The 12,884-nt window shown below is 36.0% G+C and overlaps 1 protein-coding gene across 1 annotated transcript in view; it reads right to left on the reverse strand.

Annotated features, from left to right (window-relative positions):
- Window positions 1-1,256: 1,256 nt before the first annotated feature.
- The window catches only part of CCDC88A (coiled-coil domain containing 88A), an 80,804-nt gene continuing 69,176 nt past the window's right edge, over window positions 1,257-12,884 (reverse strand). Inside the window, exons 26-31 of the mRNA XM_081316173.1 lie at window positions 12,624-12,707; window positions 11,103-11,306; window positions 10,782-10,853; window positions 7,835-7,915; window positions 5,253-5,521; window positions 1,257-3,240 (exon numbers count right to left, since the gene is read on the reverse strand). Coding sequence (XP_081172299.1) covers window positions 2,251-3,240; window positions 5,253-5,521; window positions 7,835-7,915; window positions 10,782-10,853; window positions 11,103-11,306; window positions 12,624-12,707 — 1,700 coding nt within the window. The 3' untranslated portion in view covers window positions 1,257-2,250. The remainder of the gene's footprint in view (window positions 3,241-5,252; window positions 5,522-7,834; window positions 7,916-10,781; window positions 10,854-11,102; window positions 11,307-12,623; window positions 12,708-12,884) is intronic.

Raw genomic sequence — 12,884 nt, forward strand, 5'->3', positions numbered from 1 at the left:
GTCTCCCTGCTTGTTTTACAGCACAGCTTTGTCTGCTCCTATCAATTGTTGTTTGGGGTATTTTTGAACATGGGTGGTTTTCTTCAGGAATAGTACTAAACCTGTGTCAAAAGGAGCCTATCACCTGATAACAATTGTCAGTGCCTCCTTTTGAATGTGCTTTCACAAAAACCCATTAACAAACGAGCACTTTAGCAGTTCCATCCCCAAACTACATTAAGGAAAATAATTGCTGGTTCACACTGGCTGGTGATATTTGTTGAAAGAGGTAGGAAAATAATGTAAAATGTCATTGACAAGATACAAGTTTCTAGATTTGTATTATGTTATAAACAGCAGTCAACAGTACAAGTTGTGATTTTCATTCAATTCTAGATTCTAAAAGTGGAATCTAGCTTTACTAGATGTCCATGGCCCCACACAGGCTAGAGCAATGTATATGCAACTTTGGTTCTCAAAAGATACACAAAAAATTTACAACCTTCTAAAATAAGACAACAGAGAGCTAGTTTATTATAGAGGTTAAGGTATCAGTCTAGAAACGGACAGACTGTGATTTCTGACTTAGAAAAAGCCAGCTGGGTAATTTTGGAACTGTCAATCTTTCTTAGCCCTAGGAAAAAGGCAACAGCAAACCACTTCTAAAAATCCTTGCCAAGAAAACTGCAGGGATTAATCCAGGCAATCACCAGGAATCAATACTGACTTGAAGGGGCCAAAAGGAAAATAGAAGAAATGTGAGCCAATTATAATGACAGGTGCAAAACAGGTAAGCTGTACAATTAAGCTTGTGCAGAAATGTTTACATTCTTTAATCTTATAGGTTTCAAGTAATTCTGCAAGACTTTTAAAAGGCTGTGTTTCTTAAATAGCATAACAACACAGGCTATCTTACACTAAAGCAAGACTATTAGGCTATTCACCTCATATATGTTAGTTCATATTTCTAAATAGAAACTTTACAGTATCTTAGACAAGATTTTTTCCCAGACATACTCAGAAGACAATAGTAGCCATACACACAAATTTCCTGAAATCCTTAGTTTATACCATATTAAAATATTTAAAACTTATTGGATGTAGCTTGAAATACAATATAGGATTTATTTGTACAATGAAAAACGAACAAAGAATTTGAGCATAACTAAAATAATCTGCTGAGGCCAATTTAAAACGTTTTGATAACACTTTCTAATTAGCTATTGTATTTAATAAGAAAAAAGATACTGCTGTTTCATTTTATTTTTTATTTTAACAGTGTCAAAATTAATGCTGCTATATCATAAAAATTCTGACATAGGCCCACAAACAACACAACACAGAAGTACACAAGTGCTTCAAGCATGGAATGGGAAAGAACAGAAAAAACAAATGAAGCAGGTTTGTCCTTCCAGTGCAACTTATATATCGTTAAACAGAACCAGAGCTACCATTTAGGCTTTATGCCATATATTTTATATTTAGAGTACACACTGAGTACAAAAATGATGGTTACACTAAATTATTCTGACTATGACATTTCTTTAGGATATATTATAAATTAAAAGCTACAATGCAGACCTCCTTCCACGTTTTTTACTAGCCTGAGTGGGAAAGAACAGGAAGGGCTCAATTCATGTCAGGTGACATGACTGTAATACAACATGACACACACTTAATTTGGGAAAAAGAATCCAAACAAATATTTTGTGGGATTTATTTCTGGATGTGCACACATACAACTGATTTGTAAACTATAAAGTGATAAAACAAATTCTGGACAAACAATTTTACTTATTTTAAACCAATCAAAATTTAACGTAGCTGGATTGGGCCTAAAATCTAATCCACATAAAACTGCAGCATCTGAATAGAAGAGAAACTGCCCCAAAATTAGTAATTGCTGTAAACTGTTGTAATTACTATACTGTATCTTTAAAAATGCTGTTTCTGGCATGGTGCCATGCAACCGGCTAGCATGCATCCAGTAATGTCGATAACGTATTTTTTAACAAATAGAAGATAAAAAAATCAGTTAGCTTGCATTAAGATTTTGATGAGGCATGCAGCAATCACACATTGCAGTTAATACTTCATGCAAACTTTAGCATGGCTTTAACATTATATTCCTTCATATGCTAAGAATTCACATGCTAAGAAACAAAAGGTGAGAAAAAAAATCTTAGTTTTTTCTATCTAATTAATAAGACAGGCTCTACGTTTCAAGCCCGTTCACACTTTATCAGGGAAGTTACTTAACTGTATAGCTTATCATACACAACCATATTCATACCAAATAGTTTGGGTATCTTCCTCAGCTAGTAATGGGGATTCACTATCATTGGGGTCTGAATGCAGAGGGATTTTAAGTTTATTGCTATTCTGTGTGATATCTACCTTTTTATTTTCAGATTTCTGATTTTCAAAAGGTTGTTTGTGATCTTTCTGTGGCAATTTCACCAATGAATGAAATGATTTAGCTGTTTTGGTTATGGATGTTTGAGGTAATCCACTAACATCACAGACTAATTCAGTATTAAGCGTCAGAAATGGCATGGAAAAATGGCCTGAAGATGATATATCCACTTTATCATTATTTACATTACTAAGAGAAAATGTTTTAGTAATAAATTTGGTCTTTGTTCTGGAATTGCTAAGCCTTTCAGGTATATTCAAATTATCAGGTATAGTAATATTAGCTAAGTCATTTTCAGAAAAAGTAACTGCATTATGAGGAGCATAATAAAAAACAGAAGATTGTTGTTGAGGATTGTACTCACTCGAAGATGATATAATACTTTGTTCAGCTGTAGCTGGAGTAGGATCAACAAATATTGGCTGCCTAGTGTCCTTAGATAAAAAATCATGGATACTGGTCCTCCGAGTAGTTCCTTCTGCTGTTGAAATCACACTGCTTGCACGAGGTAAAGTAGCATAGGGATTGCAGTCTTTGGATTGTCGCTGTGACTGGACATTTTCTTTAACAGATCTGATCTTTCCTTTAGTGCCTGCAGTATATGTCTCTAAAACGTTCCAATCTTTAGAATCTTCTGTTCTGTTTAAATTGAGCCTTGCAAGAGGCTCTTGCTTACCTAACTTTCCATCACATAATTCTGTTGTATTTCTTACACTCTGCGATCTGACAATACCACTACTGCCTGATGTCTGTTTGCTTAGTTTTTCTCTTCCTGTTAATTCAGCATTTTCTGAAAAAAATTTCATTACTTCATCCAAAAGATTATCTTTGCTTGAAGACTTCAGCTGCAAAAATTGATAGAAAGAGAATGAATACAAAAAACACATAGAGTTTTCTCATCAAATTTATACTGATCCACAGACTGAACCTGCCTACCTAGCCCCTATTTCTCTCCTTTTGGAGACTGCATTTCACCTAACAACACATTGCTTAGGTCCCAATAGCTACCTGTACCTGCAAACTTAATTCCAGAAGAACTGTGGCCTATTATGAAAAATGTTTTCTCTGATGCTGAATTATAAAGTATTGTTGCTTGTAAATGAGCTGAGAAAATTACTGAACTTTTATTTTAAGAAACCTGAAAAACATAGCATAAAACATTAATTCTAAATTGCCAATTTATTTACTCTCCAAAATGAAAATATCACAATTTACAGATATACACTAACAGCTGCAGGAACAAATTTGGGATAACAATGAAAAAAAGAATCCTAGCAAATTCTGTCAAACTGGGAGATAAAATTGGGAGAATATGTAGCAATGGCAAAAATAACATTATATATTCATAATAGACGTCTAACCAAATTTAAGCAATTGAAAAATACACTTTTTATGGTACTTTTTTGCAGGATCAAACCACAAGCTTTAAAATAAAGAATTGATTATCTATTTAATTATAGCAGCCAAAATAATAATTGTTCAACACTGGTAAATTTTAGAGAATATAAAACTGAGTTGTGGATAAGTAAAGTCTCTTCAATTGCCATATTGGGGGGGGGGGGGAACCACCGATAAAGTAATGAAATTTCAGAAGCAGGAATCACAATTTTATCAAACTTGGTTGGATATTATGATTTACCTTAATAACAATAGATTATAATCTGGTGTATTACTTATACAGTATATGATAAATGTTCACATGTATAGTACTTGATTTTTTTTTTATTTACATACTAATATATTTTTTGTATTTTCTCTATTTTTTAAAATATATCTTGGAATTACATTAAGGCAGCTAACTCATATTGTAAAAGGAAAAATAAGCAAGAGACTACTTTTCCTTAATAAAGAGAGAGAGAAAATGAACTAATGAATAATACTGTAGGGTTGGAAAACACTAAACTGGTGCTGAATCATTGAGTAAAAAGCTATGGAGGATTGGTGTGTGGATGAAAGATATCCCTTGAAGGGGCATTAAGCTACTTTAAGAATATATGTCAGCTGATCATATTTGATGAGGTTGATGCCATAAGGTTCAAAGAAACTGAACACTAGTGAGAAGTTATAGAAAAAAATGAAAACTAGAGAGAAGCTACAGAAATTATAGTAACTGGGAAATTTCCCAAAAGTAATGGGTTATCCCGAAAAGGACCAGTTTCAATCTCATAATTTTGTAATGGAAATGGTTGGAGGGTGCTAATCTGGCCCGTCTCCTTGAGCAGCAAAGTAGCTTGGAGAATAAGATTCCAGAGAAGATCTATCAAAGAATATTTGTCTCCAGAGCTGAGTCCTGAACGAATCCGAAAGAGGTTGGATGGAGAAAGGAAAAGTTGCTGAAAAAGAGGCGAAAGGATTTTCAGACAAGTTGTAGGACCTGGGAGGAGTTTTGGAGGAAGTTTAAAGACTTATGGTAGCTTCTATTTTAACAAATCATTTCTAAAAGCAGAATGAGATTCAATGAATGATTATGGCAAACCTATTTTATTTAGGCTATAATGTAACAAAGTTGCTGAAAACATTATTTAGGGCTTGAGAATAACCATTCTGTTGTAAAAAACCTAAGATTAACTTTGTGTAGGCTTATTCAAGTCTACCATGCATAATGGCATTATCTTCTTTTTATAGATATGACCATTAATAGAACGTACTTTTTTAAACTAAGCATTTCAGCTATTACTTTCCTACTTGGTTATCTTCTTCAATTTTTTAATAAATACAGAATGCTGGTTCTGAGATTTAAAATTAGTTGTTTTTCTTTACCTGGATTTCAAATCAATTGTCATGATCTACTTGAACTCATATTATGTTTACTCAGGCTTATATTATGTCTCTTAAAATTAAGTAATTTTTAACATACCTCAGCTGAAGTAACTTTATTACTTTCTTCCAGAAATTGCTGCAGAGTAACCATTTCACTTCCAGGGGATTCAGTTTTAATTCTCCGTATTCCTTGTTTATCTATTTTTTCTGACATTGTGTGATGAAGTAGGAGACTAGATTTAGTGTGACTTTTCAAATACTGTATGGGACTGCTGCTATTACTGGACCATGCTTCATGCTCATGAAGTAGGCTAAATTCTCCACTACTGTGGCTCTGAGGTCTGCTTTGGTTGTTACTTGCACCTGCTTTAGAATAAACAGCATTGATATTTTTCTTAGGTAAAATAAATTACAAACGTTTTAACAAGTACATTTGGAATGAAATACAATATATTGCTAGATGTTTTTAAAGCACTGAAATATCAACTACTGTACAGTAACCTGCTTAAACATCTATTAAAAATTTGTATAATAAAATGTATTTCCTTAATTTTTCCCTTTACGGCTCTTCATTATGACATCTAATGTTCATTTAAAAAGTTTTGACTTCAACTTTCTTTTAAAACATCAGTTTCCTATTTTCTATACATACATATACATTCCCACCACACATCCAACATACAAACCTTTTCAGTAACCCAGATAATAGAATCATAGTGATCTGCTATCTTTTATAATATATTATAAAAGTAATGAAATTGAAACATGAAAATAATATTTTCAAGTTAATAAAGATTTTGCTGAAAAGATTTATTTAAAAACACACTGCTCTCTATTTAAAGTCTCAATTCCTGTGGATATAATTTGAAGAAGAGACATCAATTTCTCATTTTGGCATTTCTTCAGTCCAAAGCAGTTACCTGGAAACTATTTTTTTGCAATATTTTGAATAAGAATTTAAAAAACTTCTAAGCAGTATATACTTTTAGAATACAAGCAATGTATACGTAACTGACATAGTATTTCTGGAGGGAATAATTTATATTGGAAAAAACACAAATGCTCAAAAAGATACAAAATCCAGTAAAATTAATGAATTCATTGAGGCAGTGATAGGTGGTTGTGCATGATCTGCTTTAAACACAGATATTTTTTACAACAAAACAACAAGCTAAGTAGCCAGCCTAGTGTGCTTCTGGAGCTTAGGATAGGAGACTTTTCTTTCCTTTGTCTTTTTGTTACCTTTATTTGTATAGATCTCACTCTTGATATATCTAAGCATTCTTCATACTCTCCTTTAATTTTTTTTCTCCTTATGAGAAATTTTTTTCTTCTCTGTCCACTTATATCTGCATTTTTTCTTTACTCCTATCAGTTCTCATTTCTTCCTTTTTTTCTTTCTCATGTTATGTATCTTATTTGCATAAATTCCACTATAGAAATATCTAAATATTTTTATACTCTCCTTTTCTGAACCCAAAGATACTTTTCCAAAAGGCAACTGGGCTTTCTTGGTTTTTCCCTTGAAAACATTTCGTTTCTCATCCAAGAAGCTTCTTCAGTTCTGACAATCAGAACTGAAAAAGCTTCTTGGATGAGAAGTGAAACATTTCCAAAGGAAAAAAAAACCAAGAAAATTCAGTTGCCTTTTGGAATAGCACCTTTGGGACAACCATGATCTGGATGATTGAGAATCTCCATAGACAGTTTAATGAAGTTTAGTTTAGTTTAATGAAGGGAAGGACTAGGGGTGACATGATAGCAGTGTTCTAATATCTCAGGGGTTACCACAAAGAAGAGGGAGTCAAGCTATTCTCCAAAGCACCTGAAAGCAGGACAAGAAGCAACAGATGGAAACTAGTCAAGGAGAGAAGCAACCTAGAACTAAGGAGAAATTTCCTGACAGCTAGAACAATTAATCAACGGAACAACCTGCCTCCAGAGGTGGTGAATGCTTCAACACTGGAAGTTTTTAAGAAGAGACTGGACAGCCATTTGTCTGAAATGGTATAGGGTTTCCTTCCTGAGCAGGGGGTTTGACTAGATGACCTCCAAGGTCCCTTCCAACTTTATTATTATTTATATATATTTATACATTCCTTTTCTGAACCTTTATTCTCCTAATGAGATCTTTCCTTTCCTTCTCAGTCATCTCTATCCACTTAAGTCTCTATTTTCCTTTGCTTCATTCCTATGAATTCTTTTCTTTGTTTGCCCACTATTAATAGCAATACACCTAGATGTTCAATATTTTAGCACTATTATTATTAATTATACTATATTGCTAATGATAATTGGGACATCAAATGCCATCAGTGTACCTGTAATTTTTGGACTACACATTTTATTTTCTACCCGTGATATATAGTGGGGGTGTATGTTTGTCAGAGTATCTGAAAAAATTTCCCACTTAGTGACATGTTCAGTATATTATGATGTACTTGAATTCTACTTATATGAAGGGGAGTAGAGCAGTGAATAGAAACTATAGAAATGCAAGTATCTATTATATTTGTGTAGCATACACTCTCAGCAAAGTCATCTATTTTAAAGCTTTATTGTAAAAATAGCAAAATGGTTAAAATTATCACAGTAAAAATTCCCTCATGCTATGAATATCACCCATTCTTCTTTGTAATATAAAGAATGAAGCACAGTTCATTTTGTCTAGAAGCATACCTTTGACATCATGCAGTGATGCATTATTATTGCTATTACTAGTTGATGTTCTGCCACTATCAAGGCTGGCTGGTCTGGAAGCTAAATGAAAAAGAATCAACACATAGCATAAAGCAGGGCTTTTCAACCTTTTCACCCATTCTACCACTTTTAGGATATGGCAACATCCGAGTACCACTAGTCATCTAGCAAGGTGTCAAAAACTTTATGACCAAAAAACAAAACAAAAAGGAAAACAGTGATGAAGTACAGGTAGTCCTCGACTTACAACAGTGCCCCACAAGCCACAGCCAAGCAAGACACCTGTCTGCCCACCCAGCAGCGCTCTTCCTCCTGTCCAAGGTTTTCATTGTTGTGAGCATTTCTGTTGAGGATTGGCAGCGGGGGTGGAGTGGGGGGTGTTTGGTTTTTATTCCCCCCCCCCCCGGTCTGCTGGGTGGTTGCAGCAGGTTTTGGTCACTTCGCATGACCCTGGGACACTGTGACCATCATAAATATGAATCAGTTGCCAAACATCTGAATGTAAATCACAAGACCCTGGAGATGCTGCAACATTCCAGCTGATCGGCGCTTCTTCTGGGCTCAGAAGCGCCAGGATCAGCGCCGAGCTCCAGCTGGAGACTGGCACTGATCCTGGCACTTCCACTGAGCCCTGACAGCCCTGCAGCTCCAGCCGTCTCTTGCTCAGGCTTGTGCGGTGTTGCCACCGGTTCAGCTCATTCCCCTCCCCCGCTACCACTTTTATAGGATGGTCGCGTACCACTGGTTGAAAAGCCCTGGCATAAAGCACCTATCAAATCAGATTATAGAAATGAATGAATAATCTCACAAATAATTTGGACCTATCACTAAAGGGCTATGTAAATAAGAACCAGTAGTCTGAATTACATTCAAGAATACTCATTTGGACTCCTCCATCCCCCGATACCAAGACATACCTTCAACAGAATCTCTTCAAGGGCCTAGGGTTTTTAATTTAATTTAATTTTATTGAATTTATATACCGCCCTTTCCCGAAGGACTCAGGGCAGTTTACAGGGTATAATTTTAAAACATTAATACAAAAATTAAGACCGATTTTAAAAAGATTAAACTAAATCCCTGCAACATGTAAAACCCCAGTTAAAACCCCAATTAAAAACTCAGCCTGAGCCGGAAAGCTCAAAGAGCCAGGTCTTCAGGTCTCGGCAGAATGATCGAAGGTCGGGGGCAGTCCTAAGCTCCGCAGGCAGCTGGTTCCAGAGGGCAGGCGCCCCCACAGAGAAGGCCCTCCCCCTGGGTGTCATCCGCCGGCATTCTTTGACCGGCGGCACCCTGAGAAGACCCTCCCTGTGGGAGCGCACAGGACGAAGGGAGCTTGATGCCGGCAGCAGGTGTTCCCTCAAATATCCTGGACCCAAGCCATATAGGGCTTTATAGGTCATCACCAGCACCTTGAATCTCACCCGGAGGGCAACTGGAAGCCAATGCAGCTCGCGGAGCAGAGGTGTTACATGGGAGTAACGGGAAACTCCAATCACAACTCGCGCGGCTGCATTTTGCATTTTGAGATATATAATTGATTATCACCAACATATTGACAATATCTAATCCTATGGCAATAGATGACCTCACCTAGTGGTCTCACATAGAAGTTAAACAGCAGTGGGGAGAGAAATGTTGGAGTTGTATAGACAAGACATGAGAATGCATAATTAACAATCCAGAGGACCAAATGCCTATGGAATACCGGGCAAAAGCTGATCTATTGAGAGAAGAAGACTAGAGAGAGGAGAAGTCTTCTCTTTTCTGCTTTATATGAAGGGCCCATTAAGAGCGACTGGGGCCAGGGAAAGAAGGAGCTAGAAAGCATCTATGTGGAATCCACAATGGGCCATGATATGATAAAAAAAGAGAACTGCAAGAGAGATTTCTGCATTTACCCAGAAGAGAGTTCCCACAGAGGCCATTAGGGGTCAAGAGAGGACAGAAATCATTGGGTGCAAAATAAACAAAACTTCTTTTACAGAAGATGATTCTGGGAGACACAAACCAATGTTAGCACTGTGAGAAAGTATTGTTAATTTCAACACTGAAGTAATCACTTTAGCATTCACAATAATCGTTAAGAAGTTTGTATAGGAGGTTGCACTTCAGGAATTCGTATAAAAAAGCAAAGTTCGTTTGTCAAAAATATAAGCATTTATATCCACTGTCTGGGAATACAACACCATCTTGCATAATAGTCTCCCTGCAAAGGCCTGCCCCATTTTTATCAAATTGGTGGCAGATATATGTTGGTATTAAAATCTCTGGAATTGCACAAACACTGAAAAAGTGCACTAATTTATCATTTAATGTAGAAATAGGAAACAGTGAGGGAACAGCCCCCTCTGCCTTGGCCCTGGCCCAGAGACCCTCCTTCTGCCAGAGACCCTCAGATCTGTCCCACCCAGTAGGCCACGCCCACCCTGGCCATACCCACCCGGCCCCGAGGGCAACTGCAATGCTGATGCGGCCCTCAATGAAATTGAGTTTGACACCCCTGATTTAAATCAATTTTGAATGATCAATTAAATTTTATTTAGCTGTAGCTTCTATTTCAGCACTCTCTGATTATATTTGATAAAGATAATAAATTAATATATGTGAACATATGTTAAGAAACAGATTGTCTAACTGACTTTCAACACTGAACTCTGACATCTAGAACTGAAGGAGAACTGAAGAAATGAACCTTGCACTCAACTGTTTGTTTTACTTAAACAACTGCATTAGGGAAATGGGGAAGGAATTTTATTACATTAAATGAAAAAAAAAGATAAGATGAGTTGATGAGATGAGATGCAAAGTTGAAAGAAGAGAGAAAAATAGTCAAAAACTGCCAAATGTTCACTTGCAAAACTGTTTTTAGTTAAACTTTATCAATGTTCCCATAATGAGAACTCATTTAAAGTATAAATCTTACCTTGAATTCTTGAACCTGTACTAGAATCGTCACTAATTCCTTGTGGACTGACATCTTCAAAAGATGTTGCATCTAGGTGGAAAACAAACATCAAAACCTTAATATTAGTTTATCATTTAGAAAATGCTATGAAATAGTTTTTGCTCCAATAAATTCATGTTCTCACAAATAGTCAGTCAGAAATATAGACCTTTTCCCCACTACGTAAATCTGTATTATAAATATTTGCTGAAAAGTCATGAAATATTAAGCATGAATAGATTTCAATACCACTAGTGTTGCTAACACAGCCATACCACACTGAAAAGATTCTACCTATACCTTTATTATTAAGCAACTGCTTGGATCTCAAGCCTGCAGCAGAGTTGACAGTTGCAAAGTTGATGGATGTAGTAGAGAAGGCCATAGATCCCAATTCTTTTCTCCTTTTACCCGTGGATATATCATCAGGACCTTCCAGATGCTCAGAACTACCTATCCATTGTCCTCCTGCTAAGACCATGGACTGCATCAGGTCATTCATTGCTGGGATGCAAATGAAAGCAAATGAATCAGCATGATTCAATGATTTTTCTGCATTGTAAAATGCTTCACATTTATCTCTAATCATCACACTGAAAGCTACATTCCATGTTCCTATATGTTACAACATGCATTTGACTGAATGAATGAAAAATGTTAAAAAGCAAGGCTTTCTTGTAGAGATGACTGTAAATGTTTTTAACTGCCATGCTTGTGCTGAAATGCTACATAAATATATATTAGAAGCTCTGATGTTTGTAATGGTAAATGGAATGAACAGGGTAAGAGGAGCACAAGTGCTTATATAAAGTCAGTGCTGGCAATGATAAGGGGCCCTTTATTGTGCAGGCTTCTACAGGGATAGATAATTGTGCATAACACTAGAGATAAGGTTCTAAATTAAATGTGCTCTGTAACAGTTATCTACATATTACATCCTTAACTTAAAAGTAAAATAATACACTGGCAAAAACTTGCCTCCCCATTCCCCATTTTCAGAAACTAGTAAAATATAAGCAGGCTACTAATTATGTTTGGACAGGTTTTACTTTTAAAAAAGAAAGAAAATAGTAACTGTCTTTATAAGACTTATAACTAAATTTAAAAATGACATTCACTTTGCAGATGTGTGCCTGGTACCTAGTTATTCATATGCATTTATGCACATATGCTCAAATGTATATAGGTGTTCCTCGTTTAACAATCACTTATTCAAAGACTTTCCAAGTTACAATTGTGCTGAATAAATGGTACTTATGACCGGTCCTCAAAGTTCCAGTCATCACACTACCCTGCAATTGCATGATCTGGGCATCTGGCAACTGTGGTCATGTGATCATCATTTGCTATCCCTGCCAGCTTCCAACAAGTAAAGTTAATGGGGAAGCTGGCAGGAGGTTGCAAGTGGCCAGCATGTGACATTGCGCTTAACCTGGACACTGGACTTGCTTAACAAAGGTAACTAGAACTGGAGGAACTGAATCACTAAGTGGCATGTTTGTGTAACATTGTGTTTTATGACCACATTACTTAATGATGGAAATTCCAGTCCCAATTATCATAGCTACCTGAGGATTACCTGTAACCTCCATAATTTGAGCATATAAAAGTATCTTCATTTTGTGTTATTTATAGAGCCCAATAGTTATGTATATTCAGTGTCAGTGTTTAGAAACATTGCTTCAGCTCCTTGTATACAGCAGGACTTGCACTCTGCAGAATAGGAAAAAGTAGTGCAGTCCAGGGAAGGGTTAGGAAAGTTAGTAACAGATGCCAGTGTAGCCATTTAAAAAGAAGCTGAACTTTTTCATAAAGTCTTACACATGGAGCGACGGTAGAAGGCCTTCATTTTGTCTTTTTCCTTCGGTCTGTTCCTCAAAAAGGGCAGTCTTTTCAGTGCAACCACTTTTATGTCATAGCATAAGGAAAAACAGAAACGGTAAATCAAAGAAAAAGGGGAGAAGAACAGATGGAAGTTAAATGCTGAAACTAAGGACAGAAATGAATGTTTGAGTTTCCACTAGGTGCAATTTACTAACAGCTATTACTTTCATGTTGCTGAAGGACAATGAAATTATGAAA

Source organism: Vipera berus (assembly GCF_964194415.1).
Source record: "Vipera berus genome assembly, chromosome: 1".
NCBI classification, from domain to species: domain Eukaryota; kingdom Metazoa; phylum Chordata; class Lepidosauria; order Squamata; family Viperidae; genus Vipera; species Vipera berus.